Here is a 26,438-nt window from a genome sequence, read left to right on the forward strand (position 1 = left end):
CAGTGCATCACCCTTTCTCGCCCAGTCAGAGCGGGAGGAGGAGCCACCCTCCGGGTTTCAGTGACTCTCGTGCCCTCCTCTCCACTACCCACCACACACTTGCTCCACCTCCGCCCATCAGTTAGTACAATACAAAATGATTTAGTTTGTTTATATTTTTTGATGTATAATATATACTATTTTCATAATATATACTATTTTCTTAAAAAAAATCCGTTGAATTTATGTATATGTAATGCATTTTATGGGGCAAAGGGAGGCTGGAAAATGTAACTCCTGTATTTTATCTATTTCTTATGGGGAAAATTTATTCTGTTAACGTCGCGGTTTTCAGGAACGGAACCACAACGTTAAGCGAAGACCTACTGTATAGTGATTATGCATTTAGTTGCCTCTTGCATCTACATGAACAGTGTTGTAAGCGATTTTCTCTGTGAATGACATTGTTCTGCTACCATAAAACTTGTACTTTATTGAATCCTACCGGTAATTGCACTGGTGTGGTTTGCTCGGACTTGACTGTATTATTTACTACGTTTAGCGTGTTATTTTCATGACTCGCATATACGTATGTTCATTTCTGTAGCGTAAGTCATGAAAATAACTTTTCAATTTAATTGAACTTTTATTTCAGTGTCTAGGTAGTAGACTTGTAAAATATTCATAAAACTAGTAAATTTTATTGGTTAGGCATTTAAATAAATAAATATTAATACTTCATTATTAGGAATGAGATTAATACTAAATATGATGTAGTGTAAAAAAATATTTGATGTAGGCATGGATAACCCATTTGGCAGTAGACATCTTACAATGAAGGACAAATAAGGAGCCCTATCATAATTCCATGTTCAACTGAACTGTAGTGGGAAGTATGAAAGGTAAAGTGTCAAGTACTTCAACAGTAATCCCAGTCTGGGTGTAACAGAGGTCGACAGGCAGATGGACAAACGGGGATGCCAAACTCTTTGTTCACCTCTGCTTCCCATGCTGGGTCAAGTCTTTGCATTTTGTGACTCATAAGATTGACCTTCTTCTTGTGACTTGCATGGTTAGACTTTTGAACCTTGGGACTGGTGTGTGTGGTAAACTGACTTTGTTGGCCTGTTCCCTGGCTTACCTTAATACTAGTACCATCCTTTATGTCTACCAATCTAATTCCACTTTTGTCCTGTTCAGGGTAATCTCTTACTGATGAATGTCCCTGTGTGGGGTGTTTGAGGGTTTTTTTCTCATGTTTGTGTGTAGTGGTGGGCATGTTGGAGGTCTTCCCCAAATGAAATAGGGATTCTGAGGATGGCATACCAACCCAATGTCCAGGCTGGCGCCTGCTTGGGAAGGGAACAGCACCAGGAGTGTGTCGGCAGGTCACACTATCATGTGCCATGATATCAGCTCCCATCAGTGGCAGCAGTAACTCCTGAAGAAGTGAGATGTTTACAGGATTCTGTTTATAGTTAGATATAAAAATATTTATGGTGCTCCCTCTTATGTATTGATTTATATTACAGTATATGGGCCTTACTGCATCAGTCTACTTCCAACATTAAGAGGCTGCAAAACCTACACTCAATATGTATACCTACATTGAACAAGCATGAATGCTGCACTCTTAATGTGTGTGTGTATCAACCCACCTTTCTCTTGAGTGTTTATTGATTCGCCTTCAATATGAGTAACTGTTGACTCCTCCTTCAACATGAGTGTGTTTTGATCCACCCTAAACAGGAGTGCCTGTATTGGCATATCTTTAACATAAAAGCATGTATTAACATAACTGCTTATCAACAAACCTTCATTGTGAAACCCTTTAACATTCTATCATCATCACTAAAGCCCACATGTTCAGGCAGTACCATAAAAGCCTTTTCTGTGATGGCCAAAATTAATGCTCTTTGTCTTTCCAATACTTTATAATATCAAATTGCTTTCAGGGGAGCCAAAAGGGTTTATGGAAAGAATGTTTAGTTGCCTGCAGAACCTTCTCTCTGATAAGAAATATTTATTCATGAGAATTTAAAATAGTTTTGTTGTATCCAATATACTGAACTACCTAATTTTTTCTACACTTTTTCTGTGTCGGCAAACAAGGCTTCAGTTTTGAGGATTTACAAAACATACATCACCTGATGTGCCGGGAGGGTTGGTATATGTGCCTGTATGGCAAAGGAGCACCTACCTATGGTAGGGCCATATTAGTTACGCCCACAGGACCGGCATAATATCAATGCCATTACATTAATTATCTTACAAGGCACTATATACAGTACCAAGCTCATGCACATTTCACTATCCCTCGTCCGTTATATCATATTGTTTCGCACATAATCCTGGTACCTTTTTTACTGTGTGTACAACTTATGAATATTCTTATTGTTTTATTCACATTTTCTCTAAAAGGAGGCAAAGTGTCTGGTAATTAAAATGTCATGGGCTATCATTACTGTACGGTACTTGTCTTATCTACTGTTTTGTAATCATATCTGAGAGGTAGGAAAGTTTCAGTTTAGAAAATTAACATGGATTCCCAATTTGTGCAACCAATTAATACCTACTGTTTTGTGCACTAATTGTGATATAGAGTAGTAATATGCATTATGCTTTTATGGTTCATTTTTTATATTTAAGTTTGCTTATTTTTGGTTATCATGAAAGATGTTTTTTAATTTTTAAGGTTTTATGTGCTTAAACATCTGGACTCTAATCATCACAAATGTTTATAATAATTTTGGTCACAACCCACAACTTTATGGCTACATACCTTCAAAAGGAGTTCCTCATCATCAAAGTTTGAGATTTCTTGCAGAAGGTGACGTCGAATATTAATCAGTTCCTTTGCACCCCAAGATGTCTTTCCCCCCACTAAACCAGAGCCAAGGGGACTTTTAGTATGTGTGATATGGTCCCACATAAGGTGCCAACACTGAGGACAGATTGACGAGTTGTTAAAAAGAAGTATTGTTGAATTTAAGTAATTTTCTGATATACTGTACTGTAGAAGACCAGCATATTTTACCATGGATGTTTTCTTATGCTATTGATGAAAAGTAAAATTTTAATGCTCTTAGAGGGACATTACTGTTATTTTTATTATTAAATTATTTCACTTAGTGCTGTACAGTATTTGAATACTTCTGCAAATTCAGTAAGAAACTTCATGTCCCATTCCAAGATATATATTTTTTTTTTACCTTGTCTGAGTTGATGAACTGTGTGATGGCATGAGCCTCACGGGGTAATAGAGCCTGATACAGGTGCCTCACCACCCATGCTGATACAAGTGGGTCTCCCAATATTGCCCACCGCCACCCAACTCTCCCTGGCCACCACCATGCACAGGTACACATCACACATGAAAGTAGAATCAATGGTCAAGTATGACAATAATTAAGTACATGTTTTGTTCTCTGTTAAGGAAGATTAAGATTTAGGTTTATTGAGGTTATATTAGTTAGAAATTAAGATTATGGGATTTGAGGATGAGTTTGCAAACTTTTGTTAAAATTAATGTTTATTGTATGTGTATGATGAGTAACTGAGTGCAGTATTATAGATCTGGAAATATTAAAATCCAAACATGAAGACATGTGCAATAGAGTAGTAAGGTCAAGTATTTAGTCTGAAAACACATGTATTGCAGTTGTGGGCTACCTAAGCAATAAAGTGTTTTAAAGGAAATATAATTTTGTATCACATTTGAATTGGCAAAAGTGAAATTGGGTCTCAGGCATTAATGACCCAACAGGGACATACGGATATAGCATGCTGTATACAGTACTGTATTAATCCTTCAGTACATTACATGATGAAGCAATGTCTGCTCGGCTGCCACACCCAATAAGGTATGCTTAAAACTACTAAAATCTACCCTGGTTTATGAAGGTAACTGGTGGGATAGAAAAATTTATTTATGCTAAAGCCCCAGTTTTATACTGAACTGTATGTCAACACATGTACTGGCTTACACTAAGTTTCCTGGGACTCAAACTTGTAACCAAAATTTAGAAATCAAACATACTGTAGTAGGAAATCAGCATATCCCTCACCTTCACACCAGGTTCTAACAAAGGAGATACAGTACTTGGTATGGAGGTACCCAGAAATAGCACATGACTTGAAGAGTTTTCTGTGCCACATGAGCATGTGCACTCATCAATCTCTATGTTTGACTCAGAAAATCTGGACAGCCTGATCAAGTTGATTACCAGAATATTAGATTTTTCCTAATACAAAGAAGGGGGGAAACCCGAGTCACGCTATTCATGCTACGAGAAAACGTGATTTCACGAGCAATTTCTCATTTCTAGCTTATTGCTGATTTAGGGAAACTCTAAGTTTGTGAGAAAGAGGAGGTAGGAGGCACCAAAAGCTCCCAAGTGCTTATGTAACAGCACCCTAATTTTTAAGTCTCATTAGTACCACCCCAATCCATGTCGGTAGCATGATCATTTACATATCAGTTAATAAATCTTATTATTGACAATTATCATACTGTTTAATATCCGATTAAGAATTTATGGACATATATCGTGTGTGTGTGTGCGCGCGTGCATGTCTTTGTCTAAAATTTGATGCAACCTTCAAATGTCAGTACTCATAATTAATCTACATTTCTTCAAGGTTTTACTATGTAGGTTCCATAATTTACAATCTAAATCACTGCTTAAAGCATAATAGTAAAGTTAACATTTTAAACCACACATCAAAGTTATTTATATTACCTGATTTATCTGCCTTTTTTACTGGATTGGACATGTTATTGACATCACATAGATCTAGATTGTGATTGGAACAAACCAACGAACATAGTCCAGGGAGACTTTGTGGTGTCACTTCTGTATAAAGACGTAGCACCCACCCCTTGTACACCTCCTGAGGGAAAATGAGGAATTGCACGGTTATACTCATTGTTATGGTTTATCTCATCACTAAATTGTCATTATTACTGTATTAAATATTACCAAGAGTGTATTTTTGTAGACCCTGTATAGCAATTTTCTTAATTCCTGTAATATACTGTAGTAGGGAAGGTTTGTTGCCAGATCAGGTTTTTGAGATTGTTGCTCCATATTTTATAGGATTTTACAGCAGATTAACAGGGTCCTGTACTAGGGAGTGGACAAAGTATAAGTACAGGGTATACTGTATATAAAACTGGATTCAAGTTATATTGGTTACACTGTATAGTATGATGTTACTCAAAAGAAGGCTAGGGTATCATGTCAAGGCTGGAGGCAAATGCACATGTGATGTGAGTGGTAAAGAAATTTTAAACAAATAAGAATATTTGTTTCAGTGGTCAATGTAAGAAGTATAATAAAGTTGTGTAAGTGTAATAAAGTTGGTGTTCTCACAAGTAGAATATAACTAGTTGTACCCAAGCCTTAAATGCCATTGGCATGGTTATGGAAAGGGTTGATGCCCAAGAAATTACATGCTGTATTAACAGTTTCAAACCCAAGGTCTTTTATTTGGAAAGGTGAAATAGTAGAGTTGTTTGGAAATCATATACTGTACTGTATTCAAAAAAGTGTATACAGGGTAGTACAGTATTTTATTTTGTAAGAGTTTGAGATGGAATTACAGTACAGTACAGGTATCTGATAACCCATGGCCTATCTGAACCAGGAGGCAAGTGCAGTACAGTGATCCCTTGGTTAACGAGCGCCTCGGTTAACTAGATTTCGGTTAACGATTTACCTTCCTTAAGATTCTTAACTTCGGTTAGTGAGCAATCCCTCAATTAACGAGTTTTTTACGAGCCGACTTCAACATGTTTTCGCTTGCATTTGGTGGTCCACCAGCTGTAGTAATAGTCCGCTAATACAGTAATCGGTTTTAGGGCTTAAATTCCTTACTATTTTAGTAAATATCAAGAAGTTTATACAATTCAATAATTTTAAAAGTTTAATATTAACTTTTTTAGTCATTTTAACAATTATTGAACATAATTGAAGGTAAAGAAACTAGTTTCTGGCGTGCCATCCAGCCTGTTAACACACCAGACAGGCGTTAGTCTCTCTCTGTTTTCAGTGGAGGTAACATCTTGCTTGAGACTCTCTTCAACTAAATACTTTTTTTTGTGTTTCCAAGCAAATTATTGGTCATTTTGAAATTTATTTTACATATTGACAATATGTAATGCAGTGCAGTGTTGATTTAAAGAAAATAATCTTGAATTACTCCAAGAGAACTAAAATTTTATGGGTGAAATGGTGCCATGGGGTGACTTCTCTTCCACCCCAATGCCTTCTCTTCTCCCTTCTCCTCCACCCCCATTCTAATTCCTATCATCATCATCAACACCCAGGAGCCTTCTACATACACACCTCAAAGTAAGTGTACTTTTCTACATTTTTTGTTGAATTTAGACAATTTTCGGTGAGCTAGAACCAATTACCTAAAAACCCATTGAAACAATGGTTTCGGTTAATGAGCAACCTGCTGGAACGGATTGTGCTCGTTAACTGAGGGACCACTGTAATGTTATTTTAGTTATTTCCTAAACGTGCATGAGGTACTTGTGAATACTTGATGGCATTGTGTCTTGGTTGCCATCAGGCTAGATGACGGGGTAAGGATTACCAGACTATGCAATGGTAAGTGAGGACTTCAGGTGCAACATACAAAACGTGTTTAGGCCGATATTGTACTGAACACGTGTAACAATCAAACTGTGGATGATGCCATAGTATGCACATCAGTTAAGGAGAAAGAGATAGAGTACTGCTTCAAAATAATAAATGCTGGAAGAGTGGAACAGTTAAGTGGTTATTGGAATTTACATATGTGAAGTTAACTTTTACTTTTTTTTTTTTTTTCATGTTTGCCACTTATCGGCTTACTAGCCGTTTGGGCAGTTTATCCAATGTTAGTACAAGAGGAAACTAGAGACCAGGAAACCTGTGGCGTTTAGTAGGGTCACACTGGATAACACCCTTCTCACGTGTGTCCAGGCCGAGGCTCGAACCCTTGACATATTGGTGAGAGAGATGCGCATTACCGCTGTACCTTGACTGAATCATTGACAAGAAAAAAATATTCTTTTGAATAACCGCACTTGCTTCCTCAGGAGGAGGACGATCACGGGGGACTGCATGTTATGTCTCGTAAGCTTAAGCTGTTGATTGATATTAACAAAATTGTTGCTTAAAGCCAGATTAATATAATCTTATATTTTTTGGCGTTTTACTCTTTATTTTTTCGCCCCCTAGGGTTGTGGGTCAATGACTTGGGCTCGGACTGACTTTTACCCGAAAAAAAGCACATTAATTAATTGATTTGGATTTGACACTAAAATTTGGTCTACAGTACTTTACAAAGGGTACTGAGATACCTGAAATTGCTCGGAGATGTGCTACTAAAATAATTATAGAATTTTCACTGAGATGTATAATGAGTTTATGAAAGCCCTGGGTTTGACAACAGTGGAAGAGAAAAGCTGACTGGCTTAATTGATGTAGTATTTATTATCACAATGAATGAAAGTGCTGTACAGCACACGAAGACTGAAAAGGGTATGGAATTTTATGTTCGTACAGTACATTGTATATGTTCTAAATACTTGGAACAAATTACCTGTGTATGTTCTCTTCTGTACAAATTTAAATACATACGAGTCAAAACTGGACTAACCAATGAGACAATAGACAAAAAGAAATTACTTTAATTTACGGGTTCTGTTAACATTTTATAAAAAAATATCTGACTGATGAAAGCCTTAAAAGGAACTAGTAAAATTGTAATATCGCACCTATAAAGCTGTCGCTATGTTGAAATGGTAAACTGTTCCTTTTGGAATAATTTAACATCATTAAAGCTCATACTACAAAGAAGTTGGCTATACAGTGTGGTTACTTATCCCTTTCTATGCCTTTTCGAAGAAAACTTATTCCAATCAGTGAGATGTGATACTGTATTTGTTATTTCTGCTGCAATATCCCAATTTCCATAATTAGTAGGAAAGAAATTTGGTTCTTGCTCATCTCATTCAATACCCTAAAAACCCCGCCATATTCCGACTTATCATGTCCTAAAAATCATGACCGACAGTTTTCTCTCGAGACATTTCAGTAACTTCTTATTGACATCTTTTAATTATTTGAAAAAAATAAACTGGCAGAAAACGGCGGGGTTTTGTTCATTTTTAGTTGCACTATAAAACACTACTGATATATTCTGGAAAAAAATATTGGAACCAAAATTCCCGCGTTTTCAGTCAGTCTCGGTGCCGCGTATGTGATAAACGGTACGCCTATACCTTTTTCCGTGAACTATCGTGATATAGGTTGTCATTTTGACTACAGACTGACTGTGGGCATCTTTAGTTAATAAGACCTTTACAAACGCAATTTTCCCATCAGTGATATCAGTACTCCGGCACGAAAAAATAAAACGGATAGCAACACTCGATGGCTCCAGACAGTTCAGTGACTTTGTTCTGATGCACCAGGGCTTGTGTTAATTGTGTTGAGTAAGCATTTGAGTTACTGAGAGAGATAACAAGGACTATGCATCTTGTTGACAAGTTTCTACTACAAGGTAAGGGGAAATTATACAACTAAAATAAGCAATTCTGGCACAAAATAGATAAAAATTCGTTTTTTTCCTAATTGGTGTATTTTTGTTTTAAGTGTATTTTGGTGTTTTAATTGACCTAATCTAAAAAAGTGATATTGGTAAAACAAATCTGAAATACCTATTGGGATAAAAGCGAATATTCATCCAATATTAAGTAGCTTTGACCTTTAATTTCATAATTAGTGGTTGAGTTTATAAAATATTTTGCGGGGCCTAATCCGAGTGGAGGAGTACCTAATGTATACAGTACTCGTAGGAATGGAATTGTATCGGTAATAAAAAAATAAATAATGCGTGTGTCGCACCACCTGCAATTTCCTCTAAACTCCTCAGCTGGACTTACATTAACCTGTGTGATGGTACTGTTAAGGGCAGTGAGGTCAGCATTGGTCATTGCTTTGCTGGAGATGGAGATGACATGCTGACGTGGTCCTCTTAGTGTTGCCTGGTCTGAACACGTTGAGTCGCCAAAGTTTTCTTGTGTGAATGACAAGTAACCCTCTGCGTCGAGAGCGACGATGTCTGAGCACCTGTATGGGAGTAGCAAGGAGGGCGATCACTATCTGGAACTTGTAGGAAGGGAGTTAACTTCCTCATTGGAACTAAGCGTGTGCAGATATATGAGATGTGGTATATGAACATGTGATATGGTGTACATATACGTGTGGTAGAATGTAAACATTTTCGAATTATAATTCTACCCGTAGATGACACTAGTGTCTCATTCGAGTTTTAGTGTAATTTCAAAGGGATGTTTCAATGGTGTTGCATGTGTGTAAACGTGTAGTGCATGTGCATTATATGGAGTACATACGTGTCGTGAAGAACGAGAACCTTCCTGGTGCAAGGGCAAGTGGGGTGGTGGAGGAGCAGTGGTCGCCATGACGTACAACCATCCACCTCCACAAGGGGCGGCAGACACCAACGCTTTCTGCCGGATAAATTTTCCTTAGAGTAAGTACCATAGCTAATTTATTTGAATTACTGAAGTATATCCATATTAATCTTAACGATGAAATGTACATCAGTTGTATATTTTACCCCCCTGGTTGAACATGGAACCTCTATCTCTCTCGCTTTCTCCTGTGTTGTGATAATTTTTTTTATTGCTTTTCTACAAGACGATGAAACAGAATGAGGTCAGTACACATTTTGGCTAAATTACAGCAGTTGGTAAACTACATATGCGCTGGTTAGGAATTGATTTCGTTAAGGGTAAGTTAAACTAGGGTTGGTAATGTAAGGTGATGGTTAGATTAAGCTCAGTTCCAGGTCTGGTTATTAGTGACTCGGTAGGTCCCTATAACAGCAACATGACCGGGTTCAACTCTGATCTAGTATTATCAGATTATGGCTTTACTGTTCTCTAAAAGATGCCCATGCGAGTTTGACCGATTCGTGGGTAACAAGTCAAGATGTCCAGGTTTGATAAGATTTAATTTTTAGTTTATCATTTCACTACTTGGCTTTTGCCTTTCGGGCGGTTGGTCTGTCCACTGTTACTTTGATTTCTTGATACATCAGCCCAAGTTTGATAGTGTCCACTCAATGAGATGTCAGTTCCAGTTTGACCATTGTGCGAGCCTAATAAGTTGTCTAATAAGTACAAGTACTCCATTAACTGCAGTGGTGTATGACATTCATATTTTTATTACACTGGTAGTCATGCCCATTAGAATCAACTTAATATGTTACCCCAATATTTGCTCTAGGAAATAATTTCCATCTTTTAATCTTGCTGGGAGGTAATTGACATTACCGTGGCCGTGGCATGACACTTTCAGCGACCTTAGTTTTAGATATCCATTAACGGATTAACCTCATTTCCGTGTTATTTGACCCTATTGTATATTTAAAAGTGTTTCATTTCGAAGTTTTCCAGAATTCTTGGACAGAAAAATATATTTGCCCGAAGCTCAACACGCTGAAGTACATTTACTGTATGGAAATATACACAACGAACAAAAATCGACTTGTTCCATCTTAGATTCGGAAACTGATGGTATTTAAAATAAATGGATATGTCATTTATTGACATGTCTCATCCCTTCAAATAGACAATACAAAAATAAATACTTTTCAGTGACAAGCTCACAAAACTTAATTATAAGTAGCAAGGTCCGGATTCACAAAGATTATGAGTGTTTTTGTTCCCTACAAATGTCGTGCAACTTATATTAGCCGTTTAGTGCATCTTTATGTTTCCAGTTACGAGAAGTCAGCGTATGATTGACTCATTGAGGATCCGAGACTAGGAGACGATGAACAAGAATCAGAGGATTCTGTGCTGGAGCCTCAGAGCAGAGCAGTGGGAGGATTAATATGGCCCCTGGGGCAGTCAACACCACTTAACACCCCACGACACAGTAAAGGGCCGCCCTAGAATACAGAGGGATCACGCACTGGGCGGGGCCACACGTTTACTGCATTAGTGTAATTACGTGTAGGAGAGCCGCTGTGTATATTACGAAGACTTCTTATGGTTTCTACAGAAAAAAATATTTAATGAACTGAATAAAGAATAAAATAGATAAATAAAGTGTGACTAACTTAATACAAACACATACTGAAATAATGGGTGGGTAAATGTATGAAGTTAGATAAATAAGCGACAAATAAAACTGATCAAAATATTCTTGTGTTAAATCTACACTTTACAATAACGAATTTAATACCTGTACTATATCATCTGCTTAGTTTAATATACTGTATACTGAATATAATATGACGAGCCTCACTGCTGTTGTTTTATCATTACATAGGCGCTTTAATTACCAGGTTTATCATGTATCGTTCACTAAATCTTTAATTTCTTCATTAGATAACAACGTATTTAGGCGTTATAACGGCCTGAGTTTACGCTGTTCACTAAGTTATGAAAAATACGAAACAAAGTACAGTATTGCTTAACCGAGGGGATTTGGCCTTTAAACATTCTAACATTGATTAATTATTTTCCCACTTATTTACATTTAGTCTCCCCGGTAACCTAACCCTGATGGTAAACCAGTAACACGTGGTAATTGGAGCGCCTGAACTTGCCTAGCTTATACTACAGACGGGTGTATAAGCATCTCAAGGGGCACTACTCAGTCAAGCGTCCTTACTTGGAGCTGGCAGACGCTCGTCCCACAAGGGGTCACAGCTCAAGATTGAAGAAGCCGCAGGTCCAGCAAATTGTGAGGACAAACCTTTTCGGAGTGAGAGTTGTGAACTCTTGGAACAATCTATCAGAAAGTGTTGTGACGGCACCGAGTGTGAGCTCATTCAAGACCAGACTTGACAAACACTGGAGCAGGTTCAGGTACATTCAGGAGCCGGTGCATGCCCAGTACTTGCCAATAGTGCGTAACAGAGACGTGACCGATCGCCCAAGCGGCTAACGAGCCGATCAGTGGTGGAGAGGATAAAAGTAAGTAAAATATAATTCGTTTCTGTCCGTGTTTTATCTTCTAGTGGGATTTTAGTATTAGTAGACTTACGCCTCTATAGCTCCCAGAGTGAAGTATATTTAGTCAAGGTTTTATTTTAATGGAGCACCATATAGAGAGGTGTACATACCTGTATATGTGTTTTCCTTATCGGCTGAGAAAAAATTGTTTGTCATGTTTTTTTAATCTTCTTTGGTTGATCTTTGATGTAGCGTGTTGTAAATAGACGTAGAGGTGGCTGCATTTACAGGTTAATTTTGTTTAATTTGTTGCATTTGCATTTATACACATAATTATTTCCTTTATTTGCCTGGATAAATTTTAAAGTAGATATAAAAAATGGTAAAAAAAATGACTTTTTGGGGGGTTTAATTATTATTTTTGAGTGTTTACCTGTTGATATCTCCGTCCTGATGTAAAATGACGCGAGATCATCCTTGTACTGTATTTAAGACATGCGGTATTGATGGTAAGATAATGAGTTATTGATGGTAAGAATTTAAGATTATCTTGAAAAATATGACGCGGGGTGTGAAATATGTTGTAAGCAAAGGCCACAGTAAAAGTCTTAAGCATAAATCACGGATAAAATAGTAAATTAATCTATTCCTTTCCTTACGAATGCAAGATCAAATTACAAATAATACATTTAAAAATAATTATAAAGATAAATATGACCAGAAAATAGTTTAATTTCTAATGTAGACAAACGAGAGAGTGAGAGAAGACCGTGGCTGCCTTACGTTCATCAATGTAGTACCAATTAGTTAAATTATATATAAGGAACAGTGATAGGCCAATTCAGCTTACCTATGAGTATCGTATTCTGGCAGAAGGTAATGTAGCGTGTCTCTGAGGGCGAGTGTGGCCAGACACAGGACACACAGCCCACACCACACACCAGCTCGCCATCGCCGCGAGGACAAGCCACTCCGCCTGGGACAGCACAAAGCCATTACAGGAACCTCAGGCCACACGCATCCTAACAGTATAAAAAAGCCTATCCTTAAGTTACCTTGTGGTTCTTTGAGCGTTATCCTAGGCTTGTTTTAGTAGACTCCTCCACTACTGTATTTAGGTTAAGTTTGGTTTGAGTATTTTGTGCTCGTTCCCATTCTAAAGTTATTCGCACTGCCAAAGTGAACTGATCTATGATTATGTACGTGTAAATAAGATGTTACAAAACTTATGCCTTTTACAGAATCAGTCTTATGAAGTTTGTCTCTTTAATATACTGTATAGTTTGAAGACTACCAACTGAAGTTTTTTCGTTCTATTGTTAATAAGTTATATATTCTCGGTCGCTTTCCGTGCAGAGAGAGATTTGAAAATGAAAATAAAATAGAATCACATGAGTTATACACCTAAGACTTACCTCATTTTGTATGCTGTGAAGTTGGGCAACTCTCCAATAGTGTGTGAGTGACGTGGCGTGAATTTATGCACGATGGCGCTGGAGTCTTCAGGTTTAGAATATGTAAACAAGAAACACAGCGCTCTTGTGATTTTGAACCACTTGGATGAATAGATTATTGAAGTCTTTACTCCAGTGAACTGGATAAAAAAGACTGAAAGTTGATCCCTTCAGTACAAAACACCTCTTATCTTCTGTTTCTGGGCCAACGACTTCATTACGAAGAGATGAAGCTCCCGTTTCAGACAACTTAAATACGAAACAAGATCATCCGTTGACAGTGTGGGTGACTTTCTCTCTTGGGTTTCACTTCACAGGTTGATGTAATTTTCCATGAGTAGACATAAGCATAATGACGAAGCTCTGTGAACACTTTGGAAACTTTACTTGGAAACTTTACTCAGTTTCGATGTTCAGTTCGTTATTCTGCATTACTTATCGTTATATTTGGTACTGTATTGTCATATCCACCTCAAGAAGACTTCGTATTAAGGTAGAGTGCACACTGCTAAACACATTGGATATATTGAGTTAAATGCATTTTACATAGATGGTTAAATAAACAACGTACAGTACATTAGCGTGGTAAGATGCTCACGGTGAGTAGATACAAGTCACAAAAGAACAAGCAGAGCAACTGTTAAGTGTAAATGGTGACAACTGCTCTGAAGATATCCCAGGTGTAAACCACGAGAAGTCGCTCATGTGTACAAGTTGAGAGGAACTTGTGGTGGTGCTCAGTGTGTTTGCTCCACGGTCAGCCTCATGCTTGCAGGTCCAAGTATTTTGTTAGCAGGTCCTTTGGCTAGTGACGAGGGCCCCTTATAGGTAGTGGCCTGGCCCGTGTGTTCAGTCACGGGGCCTTTGTTGATATGACTAGGCCCCTTGTTGATTCCAGAGGGCCCCGTCCTCCTATCAGAAGGACCTAAATTTATATCAGCTGGGCCTTTGCTTAAGCAACTTGGTCCCCGAGTTAAATCGCTAGGGCCCTTATTTATTTTGCTTGGACCTTTATTTAACCAGGCTGGACCCTTATTTAAGTTTCCAGGACCTTTCTGTTGTCCTGAAGGGCCAAGGTTGAGAAGTGATGGTCCCACATTTAGTCCAGACGGCCCTTTACTGAGTCCTAAGGATCGACGTCGAGGTTGTGGATAAACCTGGTGACGTGTATTGTCCTCTGTGGCTGCACAACTGAAGCTGAAGGATCGAACCCTGTCGACACACTCGCCGAGACTCTGAATAAACTGAACCTGTTCTTCCTCCGCCGGACTCCGTGTACTGCTATCTGACGGCGCAGCTGAAAGCACAGTATCGGAGACAACTTCTTGTTTCTCTCGTATTTCTTCCTCCTCTTCTGTCTCTTCAGTGGGATTCAAGACATTCTGAAGGAGTTTGTTGATGTTCTTGAAGGATTCGTTGTTGTTGTTGCTGCCCTCAGTAGATTCAGCTTTGGTTCTTTGTTGGTGTTGTTCTTGTTGTTTGATTTGTTGCTGTCGTTGCTTTTGTAGTTCGGTTATTTGCTGCTGTTGCTTTTGATGTTCGAGTTCTTGTTCTCTCTTTCGTTGTTCTTCCAGTTGATGTTGCTCCTGTATTTGTTGATTGAATTGTTGTTCTTCATGAAGTAAAAACTGCTGCTGTTGTTGTAGTATACCGAGTTTCCGCTGAATTTCGTACAAGTGTTGTTGAAATGCGTTTTGCTGCTGCTCCTGATGGCTCTTTAGCTGTTGCTGTTGTGTTTTATGTTGTTGCATTAATTTCTGTTGCACTGCACGCTGCTGAAAGCCTAACTGTTTACGTACAGCGGATGGTTGTGATATCATAAAAGTTTTATGTTGCTTCAGTAGATCTTTATATTGTGCACGCTGCTGTCCCTGAAGACTATCCCAGTGTGCCCTCTGGTGTTGTGTTAGTACTTGTTGCTGATTCTGTACATACTGCTGCTGCTGCAGTAAGCTCTGTGTTTCTTGTTTTATCTGCTGGTGGCGTTGTTGAAACTGCTCCTGTTGCTGCTGGCGCTGCTGGAGCTGTTGCTGCTGGCGCCAGTGTTGCTGTGTTGCTTGCGGGTCTAAGCTGCTGTCCTCGGCGCTCACGGCACCTTGTAGGTACAACACCACATTCCCTATGTCAGTCTTGCCTGTGGTGCTTTCTTTCAGCAGTCTCTGCCTATTTCTCGACTCCTGGATTGTATTGAAGAAGACGCTCCCCTTCGGCCCTTTCGAAGGGGGCTGTGGCAAAAGGGAGCGAGAAATCCCTTCAGGACGAGGTGAAGGGGAGCGAGATGTCCCTTTAGGGCGAGGTGAAGGGGAACGAGATGTCCCTTTAGGGTCGGGTGAGGGGGAGCGAGAGGTTCCTGTAGGATGGGGTGAGAGTGAGTGAGAAGTCCCTCCAGGGCGGACTGACAACGACTGAGAAGCCGGTGGAGGTCGAGGAGATGGAGGCTGTGAGGCCGTGGGTTGATGCGGACTGAGGGAGTAACTGGCCGTAGACTGCAAAGGGATGGGGGCCCCAGCCTGCGTCCTCCGGAGCACCCAAGGGTCCTCAAATCCCCCTGTGGACGTTTTGGCCTGTTGGGATTGGCGATGATGCCCCAGGCCAAGTGAGTCTTGACCCCCACTCATCAATACACCTACGATACGCTCGCCTCGCCTTCCTGAAAGCCAGACATAAATAAAATTCGGTAAATTCCTTTCCTAGTTCATATGCAGAGCTCAGGAAGGTGGAGGTTGTGTAAGTTTACATGTAAATCGGTTATATCTAAAAATGTAATTGAGCCAGGAGCATGTCTACAGTAGATCCAAAGCAGATTTGTGTTAATTAACCCAGACACGAATGCGTATCCCGAGTTATTATTCCAAGAACGACTTTATGAAATTCCCAAGAAAATGTTTTTGTCATTAAGTTTTCTAGAGAAAGACTATAATTGTGTTAATGTGGTAATTATGCACGTGCAATTGCATGTCTAATTGTAATCTCTGCTGTAGATTCGAGTAAATGAAATATATATGTTGTAGAGTCATGAAAAGGAAGAATGAACATGAAAATACAAGTCTACTCTACTGGATTCATCTTCATTAAAGTCCACCTAAATATTAAACAAGCAATAGGGATTTAATAAGAGAAAAATATAAGAAATACTCTTTAAAGATCGAACTTAATTACAACAGGTCAAAATGTACAACAAAGGCAGCTCTGTGACTCAACACCCGGTGAACCAGAATAAAGTTACATGCGGTGCCTCGCCGTCGTCCAGGAAGCCACATTACACTAACTAATTACATTAAGCATTTACATAAGGTGAGACCTTTGTGGTGACGTAATGCGTGAGTTCAGATGTACGGAAAAAGTTTCTGGGCCCAGATTCAGCAAGATTCCTAAGTTTATTTTCCCTTTGCTGGGAACACGAGACTCTAATTATGGTAGATTGTAATTTCGATGCCTCTTTTGTCTCTTATCATTGTGGCGTAGTTGTAAGGTGTGTTCCTGTTTCCAGTTGAGGATTATTTCTGAAATGAGTAAAAGTCCGACGCTCTCGCCAAATAGATATTTTTAATAACTCAGTAGAAAGTATTGTAGTCCACATAAGGTAAAATGTGCTCTTTTTTATTTAAGACGCCATTTCCTATCATAAAATAACAATACTGTGCTGTACTTAAATTCGGTTACATTAGTTTAGTTCGGTAAACATTGATACACACAATATCTTATGTAAATATCCTGGAAGCACACCATTACTCGTGCAGGCGACGGTCATCTCCAATATTCCATAACTTAGGGAGTAAATTTCCTCTCTGGTAGCCTACGTACGTGGCCTACATCTTTAACAGCACAGCCTGGCCGTCAATATCACAACCAACTAGGGTCTGTTGCAGCCTAACATATTCTAACGTTTGTTTTGAGAATCCCCCTGCCCTTATATTATTTTAAACTAATATACGAGAAACACACGTCTTCAGCTCCCCAGCCGCAGTTTTCCTACCCGTCCTCCTAAAAGAAATGAGTTTTCATCGACCGCTGCCCTAAACTTTGCCAGCAGCAGCAAAACAAAGACGCTCGCGTCCTGACCCACCCCGGGCGGTAGTCCTTTATTCTTCTCACACTTTTATCTCTCTGCACTTGACTCTAACTTTATAAGGTTTTCAGTGGACTGTACTGACGTTCCTATTGTTTTTTTTTTAACTTTATACCAAGTACGGATATTTACCCAAAGTTGCACACACACACACACACACACACACACACACACACACACACACACACACACAGGAGACAATTCTGGAGAGAGGAATATTAGCAAGGAATGCAAAAAAAACTCCGTGCATGTAATATTTGGTTGACCCTGAATTTCTGTCAAAACGAAGCTCGCGGATTCCACGTATGATTGCTGTAGTCTGGGGACTGTTGCATTGTATATTTCTGTAGCCTATAGTTCAAATTTAGAGTAATGTTAGATAATCTCCCCTAATGTAACTCTCTCTCTCTCTCTCTCTCTCTCTCTCTCTCTCTCTCTCTCTCTCTCTCTCTCTCTCTCTCTCTCTCTCTCTCTCTCTCTCTCTCTCTCTCTCTCTCTCTCTCTCTACACATTTTTATACAATAGTCAGAAAACTTTTGTTATTTCTATTCAAAGTTTGGGCCCCTTGGACTTTTGTGGTGCGGCGGTGGTTGGTGTATCCACCTTTAGTGACAATCTTGTTCTTCTGAAAATCACTCGGCATCTTTGTGCAGTCCCAGTAAGACAAGTACAAACTAGAAGAAGTGTATGGAAAATAACTCTGGTTTTGTCACTTTGATCTAAGAGTATTGTGCTGTTTCTTAAAAGGCCTAAATCTAATGTGGAAGGCTTGCAGTAATATATGGTACCTACGCCAGTAAAGACGGTCTCTACCACCAAGTGTCAACACAATTAACTTTGATATTTTTTAATTAAAATTTGAATATCTGTTAAGTTTAAATTTTAAAGAAAAATAAACTGTAAAAACAAGAGTCACTTGCCCTATGAGGTGCTACATAGAAAAGTATAATTGTCTGCCTGTCTCATCCCGGCCCGGGCACGTGTAGTACAGTGCATGAGAGGACGCCAACAACTGATCTATTTAAGTTAGGGGCCAAAATGTCATCACAACTCCAGTGAGAGTTTACTGTAATAACTACATCAGTATTATCTTGTCTCCATTTAGGAACCTGATACCCGACATTATAGTGAGAAAGGTTATTAGAACATAGACTTACTCCTAACTTAACCACCACCTAACACAGATCGAACGTCATTTAAAACACACAAAACCAACACAACAAGTACCATACCCGACGTAGTTGTACATGAGTCAGGTGGTGCTACTGCGTTATTTATTTACCTACAGTAGATTATTTGGTAAAGAGGAAAAAAGAAGTCTTCCCCCTGCCCCTGTTGAACACTGTCACTCATGAGCCCTGCCCCTGTTGAACACTGTCACTCATGAGCCCTGCCCCTGTTGAACACTCACTCATGAGCCCTGCCCCTGTTGAACACTGTCACTCATGAGCCCTGCCCCTGTTGAACACTGTCACTCATGAGCCCTGCCCCTGTTGAACACTCACTCATGAGCCCTGCCCCTGTTGAACACTGTTATGAGCCCTGCCCCTGTTGAACACTCACTCATGAGTCCTGCCCCTGTTGAACACTGTTACTCATGAGCCCTGCCCCTGTTGAACACTGTTACTCATGAGCCCTGCCCCTGTTGAACACTGTTACTGATGAGTCCTGCCCCCTGTTGAACACTGTCACTCATGAGTCCTGCCCCTGTTGAACACTGTTACTGATGAGCCCTGCCCCTGTGTCACTGAAACACTGTCACAGCCCTGCCCCTGTTGAACACTCACTCATGAGTCCTGCCCCTGTTGAACACTGTTACTGATGAGCCCTGCCCCTGTTGAACACTGTCACTCATGAGCCCTGCCCCTGTTGAACACTGTCACTCATGAACCCTGCCCCTGTTGAGCACTGTCACTCATGAGCCCTGCCCCTGTTGAACACTGTCACTCATGAGCCCTGCCCCTGTTGAACACTGCCCCTGCTGAATGCTGCCCCGCCTTTCAACACAGACATAATCAATAAGGAATTCTTTCGTCACCCACCAGCCCTCCTACGAGTGGTCCCTCACGCTCCCACACACTAATTATTGCATACTAAGGTTGGACCGCGTGAAAGAACTGAATAATATTTCCGGGTGAGAGGGATAATTTTACAACTAATCGGCCAGCAAGGAAAACTCACTGATTCACCTGACTGGTTCAGTTTAATGAATTCCTAAAACCAAATCATCATTGTTCACTGAAAAATCATCAACTCGACCTTAGTTAACGTTTAAAACTAATAGCTACGCGCTTAAAGACCTCAGGTGTTGTAGCGCAGTACAGTATTAACATTATAACCCCATCCAAACATGTCTATATCCTGCCGTGTCCCAGAGTCGCTATATATCACGTCTCGTTATGGAATGATTCACGGGAGGTATGTCACGGACCCCCATAATTTCCACTTCCTTCAAATCCTCTTACCACTTCAAACATTAACATTTCGTAAAACCATATGAGTAAGTGAGGTGGAGCTAAGCCAAAACGTCTACTTGTTAGTTGTTGTTTTTCATGGGTGACCACATTGGAAGTTAGTGTTGATGATATTTGACGTGCTATCATCGATAAATGTTTATATATGTATACATGTATGGGTTTTTATCAAATCAAATCGATATAAATAAGGATATCGGCCATTAAAACAACTTAGGAAAGAATACATTTTACATGTTAGGGGTATAAATTCCAAGGAGTAAAGTGACTTGTACAAAACTTTTACCAGGATACACTGAGCAATGACCATATTGATCTGAGATGGACAAACCGCGGCTAAGTACGGAAGTGGCGTCCCCTATAATGGGCCAATAGACGTTTGTTATCGACCTAGAGCAGATAGCTATTGGCGATGGCCCGGGTGGACGTTTCGGGTAAAGGGGCCTTCGGGAAATAATACCTACAGGGTGCCTCTCTGTACGCTGGAGCATACTCTAGTAAGTCATTTGGTTGAGGTAGATTAGGTTTGTTGTGCCTTGGCAGACTTAAGTAAAGGTATAAACGCTGGAATCAATATTTGTCGACGGCGTAGGACTTCTATAGCAAACGAAAAATCACGTAAATAAACGTAAATTATAAAACTTAGCCTAATATAACTTTCTCAGGATCACAGTTGCTTTCGTTATCACCAACTTCGAAAAGTGAACCTGAAATTAAGTAGATTCAGTTTTGAAGCCATGACAAGAGAACAAAACTCGTGTGTGTGTGTGTGTGTGTGTGTGTGTGTGTGTGTGTGTGTGTGTGTGTGTGTGTGTGTGTGAGGGGTTATACACTGACGGGAGGCTGGTCGTGAGTGTTGGAGGTTTATACGTGACGATGGTCGACTGGGTATTGTTCCTAAGTGACACACGGCGGGCTGCTCGGTAATAATCAACACGTGATAAAAAACTAAGAAAGACAACAAAGCAAACTGAAGAGGAATGTAGAATTGTCTTGCGTTGCCCGAGTTAACAAATTCTTTCATAACTTTAATCAGTATTAAAACTAATTATGTTAATTCGGTATAATCTGAACGGAAGCTTCTGTTACGTATATCCAGATCTTCGTCTATATCGCAGAGAGGTTCGTTCCCCTGGGTCCAGTGTTAAGCTTAAGAGTAAACTGAAGCTGTGGGCTTATTGTAACCATATAATTAAACTTTGTACAGCAATTCAAAGTTTCAACAGGAAATAATATTAACACTGTAGTTCTCTTTTAGTAAACAAATTAATCATTAAAACTCAAGATAACATTTCTGTAATTTTCCAGACTTGTATTAGATGGGCAACGTTTTTTTAGGAAGATATCCCTTGTGGATCCTTGGCCCATAATGATCCCGCTGGGACTAGGATGCGTTTCCTACATTCCTCTCTGTAGCCAAGCACGGGGTTCCTCTTTACCGGATATCTCCTCTTTATTTCGGCACCTTTCTCTTTATTTCAGCATTTAGTTGTCGTTTTGATCGGTGAAAAATAAGTAGAATAACAATGATTTATTAACATTTTGAGGCATAGAAATTACTTGACTGGCTCCAAAAACTTTAACCCCCCCCAAAAAAAAAAAATAATAATTGTCGTTTTTAAATCAATAATTACCAATACGATATGATATTAATTTCAATTGAATGGTATGAAAATTTCCAAAGACTGAGGCAGTGTTGTTGACGGCGAGTCCTGCTGTTCTAACATTACGAAAAGATTCAGGTGAAGATTAGCCACCAGCTTTAGCATTCCGCCTGGATCATCACTACAAGATAAACCCGTATCTATAAAACACACAAATAATATCCTTCAGGTAAACAATATAATTAAGATATTTACAATCACCTTTAATACATTTTAGATATTCTTACCGCAATGTTAACCGTATCACCTATCAATACCCCATTAGCATTCCATAACGACGGCAATACAAGGCAAGATACGTGTAAATACTGGCGGTGGTGTCCTGTGAGTTACCGAGGTTCATTATTCTGCTCGAACTGTTATGAGTTTGTTTAAGGAGGGAGGGAGACGGGACAGGAAGAGGAGGGGAGAGAGAGGATAATACGGGAGGAGAGCGAGAGATGGGGGAAGAAGTAGAGGCTAATGGGCACGGGTGAGAGGCATGAGGAGAAGCATCAAGTGGGGGAGGAAAGGGGAGAGAGAGAGAGGGGGGATATTAAATGCCGGGGTAAAGAGAAGTGAGAGAGAGGGAAGAGAAGTGACAGATGAAGCAGAAGGAAGAGGAGGAAAGAGTGGAGAGAGAGGGAAGAGGAGGAAAGAGTGGGAGAGAGAGAGAAGAGGAGGAGAAGAGTGGGAGAGAGAGGGAAGAGGAGGAATCAGGAAAGAGAAGAGGTGAAAGAGAGGATAAAGTATTATATGACAGGGTAAAGAGGAGGAACGAGTGAGGGAGAGAGAGGAGGAACGAGCGAAAGAGAGGGGAGAGGAAGAACGAGTGAGAGGGGGGAACGAGTTAGAGAGAAGGGAGAGGAAGAACGAGTGAGAGGGGAAACGAGTGAGAAAAGAGGTTAGAGGGGGAACGAGTGAGAGAGAGGGAAGAGGGGGAAAGAGAAGAAACGAATGAGAGAAAGAGAAAGAAGGTCAATATTATATGAATGGTTAAAGAGGAGTGAGAGAGAGAGCGAGAAGAAATAAGAGGCAGAGGGAAAAAGAAGAAGAGCGCTAGAGAAAGAAAAGAAGAGACACACGAATACCATTAAAGAAAACGGAGGAGAGAAAATAGGAGAGACAAGCAACTAATTATAGAGTGATCAGGTTACGTCGTTTCTAATCTGGTTTTACAAGAAGGAAGACTTAAGGGTGGAGTGAGTAAGGTTGGTTTGCATGTGTAACCGAGCTGACTGATTCCGTTTAATGTGGTGAGGAAAATGAAGTTACCCCCAGGCTATAAATTATAAGTGTGGAATACGATGTGTCAGATGTTGCTGTTTGTTTCATCACGATTTAATGACAGATCGAGTATTGGTCAGTGAAAATATATTCCTCAAAAAACATGTTATCATATACTATGCAAAACGAAATAGTGATATCATAATTAATTGCTATATTATTGATCATGCACAAAATTACTAAACCAAACTCACTAAAAACATAACATTATTTATGTATCATTTTAACAATAGAATTTGTTCTATCAATGAAAATTTGATTCACGTGGTTGAATGTCAGTTTAATTGGTATTAGTCGTTTACTATAAATAATGTTATATTTAGTGTAGTGAAGTGTATCAGTAAATGGCACATGCAGTACAACACCCGCAACAAAATGCACCGCCCGCCTAGAAGTAAAAAGATGCACCCATAGGCAGTGTACAGAGCACCCGTGCACAAAACTAAACCTGTCCACGCACATAAAAGCACACCCAGCTACAAATAAAAGGCGTACATACCTACAAAAATATTAACTTACATGCACGGTAAATTGACGCACCCACGACCCACGCGCAACGAAACGCACCCATGCACACTCACACAGAAGACGAAGCGACGCGACGCATTGGATGTGGAAATATTTAGTTTGGCTCTTCGATCATAAATACTTTCAACTTTATGCAATTTCCTTGAATGGAAAACTAATAAAAAAAAACGTTTCTCAATTTCGTAGGTAATTTCTTGTTCGAGTGACGTCATATAATGTCCGCGAAGATATTAAAATGTAATTATTCTTCTTACTGACATTATATAATCATTTTCGGTGGTAATTTTGTCCGGAAAAAAAAATGGTACAATGTTGCAATATAAAAGGGAATAAAGTTAAAAAATAATCAATATTGCCTCTGTTTTTTTTAGTGAGTCCAGTTTCCCGATCTGACTGATAATGTCATTCCGTATGAGGGATATTTTTAAAGTAGCGTAGCGCAACATTCTTAACCTGCTACTGGTAATGTTATACAGGTAAAGATAATTATACCGCTGACTACTGACTGATGAGAGGAGAGACGAGGCCAGGGAATATATTGTACCGTAAAATGCAAAAAATAACTACTGTAGCTAATGTGTGATTAATTTACATCTTCAGGCAGACCACGTAAGTTATCTGTGCTCCATTCGTGTGTGTGTTCTAACGCTGAGAGAAGGAATAATGTTTATTTCTTTTATTTATGCTTTCATCGCCAAGGAAAGTAAGCTGGTTCGGAAATGTTAACTCTTTAAGGAACAGTGTCACTTGGGTTTATTATTATGGCCAACGTCAGACGATTTTATTCAGCTGTAACTCCTACCACTCAATGGGTTACTACCATACTATACTTAACAATTTATTCAGATTCGAGTAAATATTCAGTAATGTTGACAGGTGAAATACTTCCCTTTTTATATGCTTAATAATTTTCATCACTCATTTCTCGTGGTTTAGTCTTTACACACAAAATGTGGCCTAAGTTTTTATTTAGCCTTTACGATTACTGTTTTTTATATACAAACAATAATTCATGGAGGTTATAATCAACCTAAGGAGCATGCCGCTTTAATTATTTAGTGTTGCACTCTTCTATTACTATCCTTGTGAGCCCAAACATTCTAGAAGCGAGGGAGGTCTCACGATCACTGGAATAGTGTACTAATCCCTGGGTGGGAGGGCGTAGTAAGGTGGATCTGCTGTAGAGGGGGACGCAGTTGGGTACCTCAGCCAACACAAACACGGGTGGGCGTGGCAATGGCAACATACTACGAGCGTAATATTAAAGCAACCGAACAGTGTAAAGGTATGTTGGGGAAAATTGGAGTTTCTCTTGAGATATCTCCCGAGCGGCGCATTACACGGACTTGTGAGACAAACTCAAGTTTTCTATGACACGCGAGAAAAGGCCGATACGGAATCCGCAGTCGACTCCCACTAAGAGTAATCGCTGGTATTTGTAAATGATACATCACAGTATACTAAATCTCACTAGACTCACTTTGTACAGCTCTTATAATTATGGTACCTGTCAACCGTGGTGCCGTTAGCTTATATTCTTATTCACGAACACTTGGTTTCTCCACCATTACTACTGTATGTTAGCTCTTCAAAGCGTATTTACAGCTATAATTCTATGCCATTACCTGGGACGAGAATATCAACACGACACAGACTAGTGCAGCAAACACACTAACAAGATGAACCAGCTATTGTGCTGGGTGTGACGGAGGGCGTGAAGGTGTAGGACACAGCGAATGTAATAAAGGAGCCTCCACGTCCGACCACCACCACTGTCGACGTCGCACTGCCGAGTGCCAGTGCCGTCACGTCAGACTGCCGGCTGGCGCCTCATACCCCGCCCAGCTGTCTGCCTCTACACAGCTCTATGTAACTTTTGTAAACTCTCTCTATTACATTATGTATTTGCGTTACATGTTTCACTATATCTTGCATCATACCTACTTTTATATAACAAAATAACATCACAGGTAAAAACGATAAACGGAAAGGCCTGCTGTGTTAATGGAATGCAAACACAACCCGCTCAGTTTGAGAATGATTCAGTGTCCGTTAAGCATAAAAGGCGCTCACAACAGTAGCACTTGTAGTTGATGGTGATGCGGCACATAAAGTGAAGAATGACACTACATATCACAGCTCCCAGACACACAAGGCTCTCTAATGTTATTAGTGTGGGGACAACACTACTCTGTTCTACTATATATATATATATATATATATATATATATATATATATATATATATATATATATATATATATATATATATATATATATATATATATATATATATACATACATACATACAATACCTCACTTGTCGGGAAGGAATCGAACCCTGGACTCCTGCTTGTCAATAGGGATCGCTACCACCGCGCCACAAGAAGAATAAACGTTATGTAGGCTTTGTTTTATTTGACACGCAGACTGTTCATTCGTCTTGTTTAAGCAACGTGTACTTCTATCGGGGATTGCCCGTGCCAATTATGTGGCCGTAGTAGCATTTTACCGAGTCCAGCTAAGAAACACGAGGCTACATATACAGTATATGGAAGTCCGCGTGCTATATGGACTGATGAGATATATACAAGTGTGTGTGTGTTCATCAGCGCCTGTAGAAGCAGCTGCGCCTTGTGAGGTAACGTGGGAGACAGCCAGTGGTGAGTCATTTAGCACAGCCACGACCAGTCAATACTAACGCCACTGGATGGAGGGATGTAACTTATTAGTGATGGTGGCAGGTGAAATTTCTCCAAACTCATTACTGAATGTTTTTACTTACTAAACAGTATGAGTGTTGAGTGAGTGATTGTACAGTTACTATGGTGCAGTTAGTATGGTACAGTTACGGTCAATTAGCTGTAAAGAGACCTTTTCAATGTATGTTGACCCCTTTAACGTGGAGAAATGTGAAGGATGGTGTATATGTATGTGTATATGTATGTGAATGTGTATACAGCACCGGACTTAGACAATACTGGGGGGGGGGGTTGGGGGTTGGGAGGCACCA

The 26,438-nt window shown here is 39.7% G+C and overlaps 2 protein-coding genes across 3 annotated transcripts; both read right to left on the reverse strand.

The window, feature by feature from the left end:
* Window positions 1-666: 666 nt before the first annotated feature.
* LOC121873836 lies at window positions 667-13,511 on the reverse strand. The gene is made up of 8 exons (XM_042377583.1): window positions 13,387-13,511; window positions 12,822-12,947; window positions 9,395-9,511; window positions 8,924-9,110; window positions 4,722-4,872; window positions 3,192-3,319; window positions 2,762-2,923; window positions 667-1,420 (listed from the first exon to the last, which is right to left on the reverse strand). The coding sequence occupies exons 1-8, from the start codon at window positions 13,389-13,391 to the stop codon at window positions 899-901; spliced, it is 1,398 nt and encodes a 465-aa protein (XP_042233517.1). The 5' UTR covers window positions 13,392-13,511; the 3' UTR covers window positions 667-898.
* A 651-nt stretch (window positions 13,512-14,162) lies between these two features.
* On the reverse strand, window positions 14,163-25,225 carry LOC121873835 (mediator of RNA polymerase II transcription subunit 15-like). Of its 2 annotated transcripts, none has more exons than XM_042377581.1 (2): window positions 25,103-25,225; window positions 14,163-16,075 (listed from the first exon to the last, which is right to left on the reverse strand). In XM_042377581.1, the coding sequence occupies exon 2, from the start codon at window positions 16,041-16,043 to the stop codon at window positions 14,163-14,165; it is 1,881 nt and encodes a 626-aa protein (XP_042233515.1). In that variant the 5' UTR covers window positions 16,044-16,075; window positions 25,103-25,225. The 2 variants fall into 2 exon arrangements, with proteins under 2 accessions (XP_042233515.1, XP_042233516.1); XM_042377582.1 differs by having other exon boundaries at window positions 25,052-25,225.
* Window positions 25,226-26,438: the final 1,213 nt, after the last annotated feature.

This window comes from Homarus americanus, unplaced genomic scaffold (assembly GCF_018991925.1).
Source record: "Homarus americanus isolate GMGI-L3 unplaced genomic scaffold, GMGI_Hamer_2.0 scaffold25827, whole genome shotgun sequence".
Classification (NCBI taxonomy): domain Eukaryota; kingdom Metazoa; phylum Arthropoda; class Malacostraca; order Decapoda; family Nephropidae; genus Homarus; species Homarus americanus.

Coding starts and splice junctions, on each gene's coding strand:
- LOC121873836 (XM_042377583.1), bottom strand. Junction 9,111..9,394: donor GTTCTCGTTCTTCACGACAC/GTATGTACTCCA, acceptor ACTCCCATACAG/GTGCTCAGACATCGTCGCTC. Junction 3,320..4,721: donor AAAAAAGGCAGATAAATCAG/GTAATATAAATA, acceptor GGTGGTGGCCAG/GGAGAGTTGGGTGGCGGTGG.
- LOC121873835 (XM_042377581.1), bottom strand. CDS start 16,043: ATGAGTGGGGGTCAAGACTCACTTGGCCTGGGGCATCATCGCCAATCC.